Source organism: Panulirus ornatus, chromosome 12, assembly GCF_036320965.1.
Source record: "Panulirus ornatus isolate Po-2019 chromosome 12, ASM3632096v1, whole genome shotgun sequence".
Taxonomy (NCBI): domain Eukaryota; kingdom Metazoa; phylum Arthropoda; class Malacostraca; order Decapoda; family Palinuridae; genus Panulirus; species Panulirus ornatus.
In genome coordinates this window covers 66,978,068-66,993,316 of record NC_092235.1, presented here as the reverse complement: position 1 = coordinate 66,993,316, position 15,249 = coordinate 66,978,068, and the positions used below count along the sequence as shown (strand labels likewise).

Sequence of the window (15,249 nt, the reverse complement as noted above, 5' to 3'; positions counted from 1 at the left end):
AAACCACACTGCTCTTCCCCAATCTGATGCTCTGTACATGCCTTCACCCTCTCAATCAATACCCTCCCAAATAATTTACCAGGAATACTCAACAAACTTATACCTCTGTAATTTGAGCACTCACTCTTATCCCCTTTGCCTTTGTACAATGGCACTATGCACGCATTCCGCCAATCCTCAGGCACCTCACCATGAGTCATACATACATTAAATAACCTTACCAACCAGTCAATAATACAGTCACCCCCTTTTTTAATAAATTCCACTGCAATACCATCCAAACCTGCTGCCTTGCCGGCTTTCATCTTCCGCAAAGCTTTTACTACCTCTCCTCTGTTTACCAAATCATATATATATATATATATATATATATATATATATATATATATATATATATATATATATATATATATATCTTTCTTTCTTTCAAACTATTCGCCATTTCCCGCATTAGCGAGGTAGCGTTAAGAACAGAGGACTGGGCCTTGAGGGAATACCCTCACCTGGCCCAATTCTCTGTTCCTTCTTTTGGAAAATTAAAAAAAAAAAACGAGAGGGGAGGATTTCCAGCCCCCCGCTCCCTCCCCTTTTAGTCGCCTTCTACGACACGCAGGGAATACGTGGGAAGTATTCTTTCTCCCCTATCCCCAGGGATAATATATATATATATATATATATATATATATATATATATATATATATATATATATATTATATTTTTTTTTTATTATACTTTGTCGCTGTCTCCCGCGTTTGCGAGGTAGCGCAAGGAAACAGACGAAAGAAATGGCCCAACCCCCCCCATACACATGTATATACATACGTCCACACACGCAAATATACATACCTACACAGCTTTCCATGGTTTACCCCAGACGCTTCACATGCCTTGCTTCAATCCACTGACAGCACGTCAACCCCGGTATACCGCATCGCTCCAATTCACTCTATTCCTTGCCCTCCTTTCACCCTCCTGCATGTTCAGGCCCCGATCACACAAAATCTTTTTCACTCCATCTTTCCACCTCCAATTTGGTCTCCCTCTTCTCCTTGTTCCCTCCACCTCCGACACATATATCCTCTTGGTCAATCTTTCCTCACTCATCCTCTCCATGTGCCCAAACCACTTCAAAACACCCTCTTCTGCTCTCTCAACCACGCTCTTTTTATTTCCACACATCTCTCTTACCCTTACGTTACTCACTCGATCAAACCACCTCACACCACACATTGTCCTCAAACATCTCATTTCCAGCACATCCATCCTCCTGCGCACCACTCTATCCATAGCCCATGCCTCGCAACCATACAACATTGTTGGAACCACTATTCCTTCAAACATACCCATTTTTGCTTTCCGAGATAATGTTCTCGACTTCCACACATTCTTCAAGGCCCCCAGGATTTTCGCCCCCTCCCCCACCCTATGATCCACTTCCGCTTCCATGGTTCCATCCGCTGCCAGATCCACTCCCAGATATCTAAAACACTTCACTTCCTCCAGTTTTTCTCCATTCAAACTCACCTCCCAATTGACTTGACCCTCAACCCTACTGTACCTAATAACCTTGCTCTTATTCACATTTACTCTTAACTTTCTTCTTCCACACACTTTTCCAAACTCAGTCACCAGCTTCTGCAGTTTCTCACATGAATCAGCCACCAGCGCTGTATCATCAGCGAACAACAACTGACTCACTTCCCAAGCTCTCTCATCCCCAACAGACTTCATACTTGCCCCTCTTTCCAAAACTCTTGCATTTACCTCCCTAACAACCCCATCCATAAACAAATTAAACAACCATGGAGACATCACACACCCCTGCCGCAAACCTACATTCACTGAGAACCAATCACTTTCCTCTCTTCCTACACGTACACATGCCTTACATCCTCGATAAAAACTTTTCACTGCTTCTAACAACTTTCCTCCCACACCATATATACTTGATACCTTCCACAGAGCATCTCTATCAACTCTATTATATGCCTTCTCCAGATCCATAAATGCTACATACAAATCCATTTGCTTTTCTAAGTATTTCTCACGTACATTCTTCAAAGCAAACACCTGATCCACACATCCTCTACCACTTCTGAAACCACACTGCTCTTCCCCAATCTGATGCTCTGTACATGCCTTCACCCTCTCAATCAATACCCTCCCATATAATTTACCAGGAATACTCAACAAACTTATACCTCTGTAATTTGAGCACTCACTCTTATCCCCTTTGCCTTTGTACAATGGCACTATGCACGCATTCCGCCAATCCTCAGGCACCTCACCATGAGTCATACATACATTAAATAACCTTACCAACCAGTCAACAATACAGTCACCCCCTTTTTTAATAAATTCCACTGCAATACCATCCAAACCTGCTGCCTTGCCGGCTTTCATCTTCCGCAAAGCTTTCACTACCTCTTCTCTGTTTACCAAATCATTTTCCCTAACCCTCTCACTTTGCACACCACCTCGACCAAAACACCCTATATCTGCCACTCTATCATCACCTATATATATATATATATATATATATATATATATATATATATATTTATTTTTTTTTTTTTTTTTTTTTTTTAATTTTCCAAAAGAAGGAACAGAGGGGGCCAGGTGAGGATTTTCCAAAAAAGGCCCAGTCCTCTGTTCTTAACGCTACCTCGCTAACGGGGGAAATGGCAAATAGTTTAAAAGAAAAGAAAGAAATATATATTTTTAGAAAGTTAAAAAAAAATGGGAAACAGAAGAAGGAGTCACGCGGGGAGTGCTCATCCTCCTCGAAGGCTCAGATTGGGGTGCCTAAATGTGTGTGGATGTAACCAAGATGTGAAAAAAGGAGAGATAGGTAGTATGTTTGAGGAAAGGAACCTGGATGTTTTGGCTCTGAGTGAAACGAAGCTCAAGGGTAAAGGGGAAGAGTGGTTTGGGAATGTCTTGGGAGTAAAGTCAGGGGTTAGTGAGAGGACAAGAGCAAGGGAAGGAGTAGCAGTACTCCTGAAACAGGAGTTGTGGGAGTATGTGATAGAGTGTAAGAAAGTAAATTCTCGATTAATATGGGTAAAACTGAAAGTTGATGGAGAGAGATGGGTGATTATTGGTGCATATGCACCTGCGCATGAGAAGAAAGATCATGAGAGGCAAGTGTTTTGGGAGCAGCTGAATGAGTGTGTTAGTGGTTTTGATGCACGAGACCGGGTTATAGTGATGGGTGATTTGAATGCAAAGGTGAGTAATGTGGCAGTTGAGGGAATAATTGGTATACATGGGGTGTTCAGTGTTGTAAATGGAAATGGTGAAGAGCTTGTAGATTTATGTGCTGAAAAAGGAATGATGATTGGGAATACCTGGTTTAAAAAGCGAGATATACATAAGTATACTTATGTAAGTAGGAGAGATGGCCAGAGAGCGTTATTGGATTACGTGTTAATTGCCAGGCGAGCGAAAGAGAGACTTTTGGATGTTAATGTGCTGAGAGGTGCAACTGGAGGGATGTCTGATCATTATCTTGTGGAGGCTAAGGTGAAGATTTGTATGGGTTTTCAGAAAAGAAGAGTGAATGTTGGGGTGAAGAGGGTGGTGAGAGTAAGTGAGCTTGGGAAGGAGACTTGTGTGAGGAAGTACCAGGAGAGACTGAGTACAGAATGGAAAAAGGTGAGAACAATGGAAGTAAGGGGAGTGGGGGAGGAATGGGATGTATTTAGGGAATCAGTGATGGATTACGCAAAAGATGCTTGTGGCATGAGAAGAGTGGGAGGTGGGTTGATTAGAAAGGGTAGTGAGTGGTGGGATGAACAAGCAACAGTATTAGTGAAAGAGAAGAGAGAGGCATTTGGACGATTTTTGGAGGGAAAAAATGCAATTGAGTGGGAGATGTATAAAAGAAAGAGACAGGAGGTCAAGAGAAAGGTGCAAGAGGTGAAAAAAAGGGCAAATGAGAGTTGGGGTAAGAGAGTATCATTAAATTTTAGGGAGAATAAAAAGATGTTCTGGAAGGAGGTAAATAAAGTGCGTAAGACAAGGGAGCAAATGGGAACTTCAGTGAAGGGCGCAAATGGGGAGGTGATAACAAGTAGTGGTGATGTGAGAAGGAGATGGAGTGAGTATTTTGAAGGTTTGTTGAATGTGTTTGATGATAGAGTGGCAGATATAGGGTGTTTTGGTCGAGGTGGTGTGCAAAGTGAGAGGGTTAGGGAAAATGATTTGGTAAACAGAGAAGAGGTAGTGAAAAGCTTTGCGGAAGATGAAAGCCGGCAAGGCAGCAGGTTTGGATGGTATTGCAGTGGAATTTATTAAAAAAGGGGGTGACTGTATTGTTGACTGGTTGGTAAGGTTATTTAATGTATGTATGACTCATGGTGAGGTGCCTGAGGATTGGCGGAATGCGTGCATAGTGCCATTGTACAAAGGCAAAGGGGATAAGAGTGAGTGCTCAAATTACAGAGGTATAAGTTTGTTGAGTATTCCTGGTAAATTATATGGGAGGATATTGATTGAGAGGGTGAAGGCATATACAGAGCCTCAGATTGGGGAAGAGCAGTGTGGTTTCAGAAGTGGTAGAGGATGTGTGGATCAGGTGTTTGCTTTGAAGAATGTATGTGAGAAATACTTAGAAAAGCAAATGGATTTGTATGTAGCATTTATGGATCTGGAGAAGGCATATGATAGAGTTGATAGAGATGCTCTGTGGAAGGTATTAAGAATATATGGTGTGGGAGGCAAGTTGTTAGAAGCAGTGAAAAGTTTTTATCGAGGATGTAAGGCATGTGTACGTGTAGGAAGAGAGGAAAGTGATTGGTTCTCAGTGAATGTGGGTTTGCGGCAGGGGTGTGTGATGTCTCCATGGTTGTTTAATTTGTTTATGGATGGGGATGTTAGGGAGATGAATGCAAGAGTTTTGGAAAGAGGGGCAAGTATGAAGTCTGTTGGGGATGAGAGAGCTTGGGAAGTGAGTCAGTTGTTGTTCGCTGATGATACAGCGCTGGTGGCTGATTCATGTGAGAAACTGCAGAAGCTGGTGACTGAGTTTGGTAAAGTGTGTGAAAGAAGTAAGTTAAGAGTAAATGTGAATAAGAGCAGGGTTATTAGGTACAGTAAGGTTGAGGGTCAAGTCAATTGGGAGGCGAGTTTGAATGGAGAAAAACTGGAGGAAGTGAAGTGTTTTAGATATCTGGGAGTGGATCTGGCAGCGGATGGAACCATGGAAGCGGAAGTGGATCATAGGGTGGGGGAGGGGGCGAAAATTCTGGGAGCCTTGAAGAATGTGTGGAAGTCGAGAACATTATCTCGGAAAGCAAAAATGGGTATGTTTGAAGGAATAGTGGTTCCTACAATGTTGTATGGTTGCGAGGCGTGGGCTATGGATAGAGTTGTGCGCAGGAGGATGGATGTGCTGGAAATGAGGTGTTTGAGGACAATGTGTGGTGTGAGGTGGTTTGATTGAGTAAGTAACGTAAGGGTAAGTGAGATGTGTGGAAATAAAAAGAGCGTGGTTGAGAGAGCAGAAGAGGGTGTTTTGAAATGGTTTGGGCACATGGAGAGAATGAGTGAGGAAAGATTGACCAAGAGGATATATGTGTCGGAGGTGGAGGGAACGAGGAGAAGAGGGAGACCAAATTGGAGGTGGAAAGATGGAGTGAAAAAGATTTTGTGTGATCGGGGCCTGAACATGCAGGAGGGTGAAAGGAGGGCAAGGAATAGAGTGAATTGGAGCGATGTGGTATACCGCGGTTGACGTGCTGTCAGTGGATTGAATCAGGGCATGTGAAGCGTCTGGGGTAAACCATGGAAAGCTGTGTAGGTATGTATATTTGCGTGTGTGGACGTGTATGTATATACATGTGTATGGGGGTGGGTTGGGCCATTTCTTTCGTTTGTTTCCTTGCGCTACCTCGCAAACGCGGGAGACAGCGACAAAAAAAAAAAAAAAAAAAAAAAAAAATATATATATATATATATATATATATATATATATATATACATATATATTTATATTTCTTTATTATATATATATATATATATATATATATATATATATATATATATATATATATATATATATATATATATTATCCCTGGGGATAGGGGAGAAAGAATACTTCCCACGTATTCCCAGCGTGTCGTAGAAGGCGACTAAAAGGGGAGGGAGCGGGTGGCTGGAAATCCTCCCCTCTTGTTTTTTTTTTTTTTTCCAAAAGAAGGAACAGAGAAGGGGGCCAGGTGAGGATATTCCCTCTAAGGCCCAGTCCTCTGTTCATAGCGCTACCTCGCTGATGCGGGAAATGGCGAATAGTACGAAAGAAAGAAAGAACATATATATATATATATTATCCCTGGGGATAGAGGAGAAAGAATACTTCCCACGTATTCCCTGCGTGTCGTAGAAGGCGACTAAAAGGGTAGGGAGCGGGGGGCTGGAAATCTTCCCCCCCTTTTTTTTTTTTTTTTTTTTTTAACTTTCCAAAAGAAGGAACAGAGAAGGGGGTCAGGTGAGGATATTCCCTCAGAGGCCCAGTCCTCTGTTCTTAACGCTACCTTGCTAACGCGGGAAATGGCGAAAAGTTTGAAAGAAAAAGAAATATATATATTTGCTTATATTATTTATTATCTTGCTTTGTCGCTGTCTCCCGCGTTAGCGAGGTAGCGCAAGGAAACAGACGAAAGAATGGCCCAACCCACCCACATACACAAGTATATACATACATGTCCACACACGCAAATATACATACCTATACATCTCAATGTATACATATATATACACACACAGACATATACATATATACACACGTACATAATTCATACTGTCTGCCTTTATTTATTCTCATCGCCACCTTGCCACACATGGAATAACAACCCCCTCCCCCTTCATTTGTGCGAGGTAGCGCTAGGAAAAGACAACAAAGGCCACCTTCTTTCACACTCAGTCTCTAGCTGTCATGTAATAATGCACCGAAATCACAGCTCCCTTTCCACATCCAGGCCCCACAGAACTTTCCATGGTTTACCCCATACGCCTCACATGCCCTGGTTCAATCCATTGACAGCACGTCAACCCCGGTATACCACATGGTTCCAATTCACTCTATTCCTTGCATGCCTTTCACCCTCCTGCATGTTCAGGCCCCGATCACTCAGAATCTTTTTCACTCCATCTTTCCACCTCCAATTTGGTCTCCCACTTCTCCTCGTTTCCTCCACCTCTGACACATATATCCTCTTGGTCAATCTTTCCTTACTCATTCTCTCCATGTGACCAAACCATTTCAAAACACCCTCTCCTGATCTCTCAACCACACTCTTTTTATTTCCACACATCTCTCTTACCCTTACATTACTTACTCGATCAAACCACCTCACACCACATATTGTCCTCAAACATCTCATTTCCAGCACATACACCCTCCTGCGCACAACTCTATCCATAGCCCACGCCTCGCAACCATACAACATTGTTGGAACCACTATTCCTTCAAACATACCCATTTTTGCTTTCCGAGATAGTGTTCTCAACTTCCAAACATTCTTCAAGGCTCCCAGAATTTTTGCCCCCTCCCCCCATCCTATGATTCACTTCCGCTTCCATGGTTCCATCCGCTGCCAGATCCACTCCCAGATATCTAAAACACTTTACTTCCTCCAGTTTTTCTCCATTCAAACTTACATATATATGTGCATGTGAGTGATATGTCTTTCTTTATCTGTTTCCTGGCACTAACTCACTGACAAGGGAAATGGTGAACAAGCATACGATGTAAGTTTGCATGGAAAAAAATTGGAGGAAGTGAAGTGTTTTAGATATCTGGGAGTGGACTTAGCGGTGAATGGAACCATGGAAGCAGAAGTGAGTCATAGGGTGGGGAAGGGGGCAAAGGTTCTGGGAGAGATGAAGAATGTGTGGAAGGAGAGAATGTTATCTTGGAGAGAAAAAGTGGGTATGTTTGAAGGAATAGTAATTCAAACAATACTATATGGTTGTGAGGTATGGGCTATAGATAGGTTGTGCAGAGGAGGTTGGATGTGTTGGAAATGAAATTTTTGCAGACAATATGTGGTGTGAGGTGGTTTGATCAAATAAGTAATGAAAGGGTAAGAGAGATGTGTGGAAATAAAAAGTGTGGTTGAGAAAACAGAAGAGGGTGTGTTGAAATGGTTTGGACATATGGAGAGAATGAGAGAGGAAAGACTGACAGAGAGGATATATGTGTCAGAGGTGAAGGGAGCATGGAGAAGTGGGAGACCAAATTGGAGGTGGAAGGATGAAGTGAAAAAGATTTTGAGTGATCAGGGCCTGAATATACAGTAGGGTGAGAGGCATGCAAGGAAAAGAGTGAACTGGAACGATGTGGTATACCGGGGTCTACGTGTTGTCAATGGACTGAACCAGGGCATGTGAAATATCTGGGGTAAACCATGGAAAGGTCTGTGGGGCCTGGATGTGGACTGGGAGCTGTGGTTTCGGTGCATTACACATGACAACTAGAGACTAAGTGTGAGCAAATGTGGCCTTTTTTTTTGTCTGTTTTCTAGGCGCTACCTCACTGACGCAGGGGGTGGTGATGCTGTTTCCCATAGGGTGGTGTGGTGCCGAGAATGGATGAAGGCAAGCAAGAATGAATATATGCAAGAGTATAAATGTATATGTCTATGTGTGTGTATGTATATATGAGTATATGTTGATATGTACATATATGTATATGTATGTGCATGTGCGTGTATGTATAAATGGTGTGTATGGGTCTTTCTTTGTCCGTTTCCTGGTGCTACCTCACTGACACGGGAAATGGCACCCAAGTATAATAATATAATAAATATACATATATACACATATAATCTCTCCTTGTCACAGAAAACACCTGACAACACTAAACTCACAAAGCTTCTTCTTCACTAGTCTTGATCTTCCTGTGGTGAGTGCTATGTCTTAGCCCTGCCTTTTGGTAAAATGGTAGGAGCAACAGATAGCATTAGTATGGAGGAACATTAGGTGGAAGCAGGATGCAGAAATGGTAGGTTGGAAAATTAGGCAGAAGCAGTTGGAAGAAACAATTGTTAGAAGCCTCACAAAACAATGTGCTATAGTTGCCCTCTACCAGTACCCTGTTGAGGGTGAAGCACTAAAGGCTAAAAAGTGGCACTGGAGGCCACCAGTTATGGAGACTTTTGCCATGGCCACCCCCTTGAGGGAGTTCTTGAAGGCAAAGGGTATTAGATGCACAGACAGATAGATAACTATTTGTGAAATAGCCAGGGGAAACAACAGAAATCTCTGTGGAGCCTGGTTGTGAATAGAGGGCTATGGTTTTGGAGCATTGCACAGGACAGCTAGAAAATGGTTGTGAACAAAAGTGGCCTTTCTTTGTCTGTTCCTAGCATTACTCTGCTAACCTTGGAAGTGATGATTTAAGTATGAAAAACATATATATAATCTATTTCTGAATGCAAGCTTGTTTGTTACCTGTGCTCTGAAATATGGTGAAAGTGTCAATTGGATTCCTGTCTGTCTGGTCATTTTGGGACATTGTGTTTCTAGGAAAAAAAAAAGAGTACAGTACCACATTGGACTGGTCAGAGCCAATCTCAGTGGCAAAAAAATACCCACAATTTACAATACAAATATATAGCTATGTAGGGGAATGACATGGGAAAGAAGAAAATTATGAGATGATCAGTAAATCAGATATCTTTTGTGACTAATCTCTGGAGACAATTTTGATGGGATCAACTTCTTAGAAAAGCAAATACATGGAATGTCATCTGAAGAAGGTGATAAGTAAAAAGTTCATCAAATTCACTGATCTTTTATATCTTAATATGATATCAGAAAGACTAGTACCTCAAACAATGAAAACATATCCACAATGAAAACATATTCACCAAAACATACTTACATAAAACAGTCCAGTCAAGGAATGCCACAGCTGACTTTGGTTTAAATGTTCATCTAGGATTACTGTTTTTGTTGCAAAATAGTTCATTTGAAGGTATACCTCCAAGATTGAATAAGAATTCACATCTTGATTACTACTTGCATATGCTGTTAACATCCGAACAAAACAACAAGCTGATGATGTGTGCTGAGATATAATTATCTGTAAGAAATAGAGACAAATACAATTCCTTATTTTCATGACAAGTCCCTGTAGGATTTCCATGACTTCTCAGCAAAATCTCATATACATATAATCATTTTTCAAACTATTTACTATATACAATTCTACATATTATTATACAACATCAGGACAAAAATGGGGTCCTGGGTGTATATCCATTTCTCGTTATCTTCATGCCACACACAGCATCAGGAGCATGATGGACTCCTTTGCAGCGAGAGGTCCTTCTACTCAAGGTTGTACTCTATTTTGTCAACTGATGATACACCCTCAAAGGTGACTTCACTTGTTGCATAACCTCAAGCAGGCAGAACCCAGCAATACCTGTGTATGTATGTGTGCATACACGTATGTAAATATTATAACTCACTTACTTCCTGTCCCAGGAGTCCTGTCTATCTTTATGAGCCTCCTGCGGTGCCCAGGAAGCCAGCCCATCCAATATCAGGACTACAGGCCATAAAGTGTACTGTTGTGTGTGCATCTATGTGTGTGTGAAAGCAAGGCAACTGAGTAGCAAGAGCTGGGTGGCTTAACTGTGGCAGCTGCATCATGAGCATGAAAAGTCTTGGGATGAACTAAAATGGTGTTTGTAATGCAGTAGGGATGGGTGATGTCCAGAGCACAGATGGGAAAGTGTGACTCGTGTTTGTGAAGTGTTGCATCTGATGGGTGTATGTCTGGTGGGTTGGAGCTTAAGAGAGAGTCAGGAGGGTGGCTGCTTCATGCTTGAGAATATTTCAGTGTGAATGTGTTTTGTGAATGTTGTATTTGTTGGGGGTGGGATGATCTGTGAGCAGAGGTTCCTAAAGTGTGAAGCAGGGGTAAGCTTTTTATTTCAGCTTTGGGACTGATGGTTAGTTATGGAGTGGTTTAGGTAGGAGGGTCTTGTGCTGATGCATAGAAATGACTGTCCAGCACACTGAAGTGAGATTATATTGGGGGATCCTTGTTCCCCTGTCAAGGTTCTTGAAAGTGTTTCTGTAATAAACACACATGACTACTAAGGGTCATCACTAAAATAATCTTTTAAGTGTCACAGTTTCATAAATTACCATATTGCAAAACATGAGGATGTAGATTTCATAAAGACTTACTTCCTTGATACCTCCACACAGACAGACCACTGTGTGTAAAACATTTAGGCTGTTGAATCTGGAAGGCCACTAAAAGCATTAAAATTTTAAGTCTGTGTGTACAAGCAGCAGAAATGAAAAAAAATATTGAAAAAGAAAAGAAAAATATTATGAGGCTGTCTATGCCTCAGTTGCAATGAATGGCTTAAACTTTATCATACCTTATGAGTCCATTTCAATATAGAATCATTGGCATCAGATGACCAAGTGGGCAGTTTCTGGCCTGATACCAATGACAGCATAACAGCCTCTGCTTTAACAAGTAATTCCCCTGTGGTCGTGCAGGAGTTAAGGATGACTGATAAGTTACACCCTTCTGTACCAGTTGCACCAACTTGACTTCCCATGGTTACTTTCATATGACTGAAAGTATGAATGATAATGGTTAAGTGACTCTCATAACTTTAGTGCCAAATATCCAAAGTAACTCACATTCTACTGAGAAGGTAATAAATGGGGATGAAAACATGATAATTTTCCAGCAAAACATGAGCAAACCAATTTCATTTTTAAACAATTCTGTTCCCAACTTAATGTAATTCTCTAAGCTTCAGTGTTAACTTTGGGATAAAAAAAATTGATTAGATATTCAGATGCAGTAGAAATTTCTTTCATACATCCTATTAGGCATGGAAATTAATTCCTTTAGATTTGCATGAAAAAAAAAGTGAAAACTGGATGAAGGTCTAAATGTCTGTATGTCCAGGTTGCTGGTTGGTTGGTATTTCTGCACAGAAACAGTGGCATACAGATGAGGTCTGAAAAATCTATTCTGACAGTTTCACATACCCACAACTGACTGTGATATCCATTCTGTATCCTTCCTTAAGGAGTTTCAAGGAATACCACGTCACTCCAACATTGCTCTGTTTCAGTATCTCATATAAATTCAGATCATCTATTTCATTCATGATCTTGTATACCCCATTCATACTGCTCCTTCTACTATGTCTACATATAGGCTAAAGTTGGGAGATTCAGCTTTTTTATTCTTTCAGTGCACAAGAGTATCTACAGGTAACAGAGGAGTCTGGTAGACCCCTTCAGAACATTTCCAGTCATGTCCTTTTAACATGCAAGGATGCCAAACAGCCTTAAAGAATTCCAATGTATCATAACTAGTGCTTCATACATTAACAAACATGAATCTTGCCCAAGATATGTACAACTGTGAATCATCCTCCTTATCTTTTTCATTAATACGAGTTTCAAGAGACAATGTAAGGGATATGCATACACCAGTGTCTTTTTTCTTCGTTCACATTCTCAAGACAGTATCTTACATTCCTCTGGGTGGTAACCCACATTCAATATTGATTGTCTTGTGCCACAGATCCATTAACTGCATGCAGAACTTTACATTTTTCAAATCACAATCATGAATTTGATCTTTCAGTCAATGCTTGGATGGCCAATATATCCTACTGCAGTGTGTCTGCTTCTTAATCTCTTGATGGGTTTAAAAACTTTCACAGTCATCAGTAAATGGGAAAATGCGAGAATCAACTACCCCAAGTAAATCATTCATAAAAATCACAAAAAAAGTGGGCCAAGTACAAACCTTTGAGGTATACCAAGAGCCTTCTCCTTTCACTGTGAAGGGCTGTCATTCATTACCACCCCTCTGATTCCACCACTTCCAAAATGAATATAGCCATCCTAATTTTGGGTCCCATATACCACATGATACTATCTTCACCAACAGTCTTATGTGGATCTTCAACAAAAGTGTATGCAAAATTTGTAAACATGACAAACACAGCATCCAAATATCCATGTTTACCATCAAGTGATTGGTTCTTAATGAATGTTGGTTTGCAGCAGGGGTGCGTGATGTCTCCATGGTTGTTTAATTTGTTTATGGATGGGGTTGTTAGGGAGGTGAACACAAGAGTTTTGGAAAGAGGGGCAAGTATCCAGTCTGCTGGGGATGAGAGAGCTCGGGAAGTGAGTCAGTTGTTGTTCGCCGATGATACATCGCTGGTAGCTGATTCGGGTGAGAAACTGCAGAAGCTGGTGACTGAGTTTGGTAAAGTGTGTGAAAGGAGAAAGCTGAGAGTAAATGTGAATAAGAGGAAGGTTATTAGGTACAGTAGGGTTGAAGGACAAGTCAATTGGGAAGTAAGTTTGAATGGAGAAAAGCTGGAGGAAGTGAAGTGTTTAAGATATCTGGGACTGGATTTGGCAGCAGATGGAACCATGGAAGTGGAAGTGAATCATAGGGTGGGGGAGGGGGCAAAAGTTCTGGGAGCCTTGAAAATGTGTGGAAGTCAAGAACGTTATCTTGGAAAGCAAAAAATGGGTATGTTTGAAGGAATAGTGGTTCTAACAATGATATATGGTTGCAAGGCATGGGCTATAGATAGAGTTGTGCGGAGGAGGGTGGATGTGCTGGAAATGAGATGTTTGAGGACAATATGTGGTGTGAGGTGGTTTGATCAAGTAAGTAATGAAAGGGTAAGAGAGATGTGTGGTGGTAAAAAGAGTATGGTTGAGAGAGCAGAACATGCAGGATGGTGAAAGGCATGCAAGGAATAGAGTGCATTGGAACAATGTGGTATACCGGGGTCGACATGCTGTCAATGGATTGAACCAGGGCATGTGAAGCATCTGGGGTAAACCATGGAAAGTTCTTTGGGGCCTGGATGTGGAAAGGGAGCTGTGGTTTCGGTGCATTATACATGACAGGTAGAGACTGAGTGTGAACGAATGTGGCCTTTGTTGTCTATTCCTAGCGCTACCTCGCGCACATGTGGGGGGAGGGGGTTGGTATTTCATTATGTGGTGGGGTGGCGACGGTAATGAATAAGGGCAAACAGTATGAATTATGTACATGTGTATATATGTATATGTCTGTATGTGTATATATATGTATACGCTGAGATGTATAGGTATGTATATGTGCGTGTGTGGATGTGTATGTATATACATGTGTATGTGGGTGGGTTGGGCCATTCTTTCGTCTGTTTCCTTGCGCTACCTCACTAACACGGGAGACAGCGACAAAGTATAATAAATATGAACAACCATCAATTTCAGTCCCACTGTCATATACTTTTGTCAGATTGAGTACTACCAGCCTTATTCTAATAAACCCATACAGGCTTTCTGAAAATAGATTTTCCTTTGCATGTAACTTATAATTTCGTCCCTCACAATAGCCAAATTTTAAGGTGTTAATCAAAAGGTGAAGTAATCTGCAAAAGACCATTTTAGCTCTGTATTCCTATCAGTTTGAATAAAGAATAATTTTGCTTTGTACTGTAATAATATTTAGAAAATAAACATATAATAGTGGCAGAGTATGTTTTGGAGCATCAAACTTTTTTTTATGTCAAATATAGCAATAGAGGTGAGGTCATGATCAAAGAAAAATGTGGAATTAACATAATGATGTGATAAAAGTTGTAAAAAATAAAGTAAAAAAAATCTAGCATAACTAATGAAAACCTTCCCTACCAACATTAAATACTAAGATTTACAGTACATGAAATCAATTTTTGAAGTTAACTTATAACTGCCATAGGATGCACTTCTAAGAGAGGGTCCTAATTATACCCAAGACCTCCTTTCAAAAGGCTCCTGCAACTCGAGGCTGCATTCCTTCCTGCAGGAAGGCAATGACGAATACCTTTGGGGTAAGAAGTTCTTTGTTGAGGCTGTACTCCCATTGATACAGCCTACCCAAAGTCAACTTTTCACTCATGGAGTACACTTATGCAGGTGAGTCTAGTAATTCCAAGGACATTACAAAAAAAAATATGTATGTAATATTCTGCTCATTTGGGGGAGAGAGTTCTACAATCATGGGGTCTCGTCTCTTGAACTGATAGGTTTGCTTGGAAGGTGCTTCGGGTGTTGCAGGAAAAGAATTTCACACTCATGCTGCCCCTTCTCTAAACTCCTTACATGTCCAAGTCTATGCTGTTGTGCATTCACACAAAGACTCACCCCAGCCTTGGAGTGGTACCTATTCATTGTTAAGCCCCAAGGAAATGAT

At 41.1% G+C, this 15,249-nt stretch overlaps 1 protein-coding gene across 1 annotated transcript in view; it reads right to left on the bottom strand.

The window, feature by feature from the left end:
* Positions 1-15,249, bottom strand: part of LOC139752268 (uncharacterized) — an 86,403-nt gene that overhangs the window by 68,557 nt on the left and 2,597 nt on the right. Inside the window, exons 2-3 of the mRNA XM_071668300.1 lie at positions 11,411-11,612; positions 9,892-10,092 (exon numbers count right to left, since the gene is read on the bottom strand). Of these exons, the coding sequence (XP_071524401.1) occupies positions 9,892-10,092; positions 11,411-11,608 (399 nt within the window). The 5' untranslated portion in view covers positions 11,609-11,612. The remainder of the gene's footprint in view (positions 1-9,891; positions 10,093-11,410; positions 11,613-15,249) is intronic.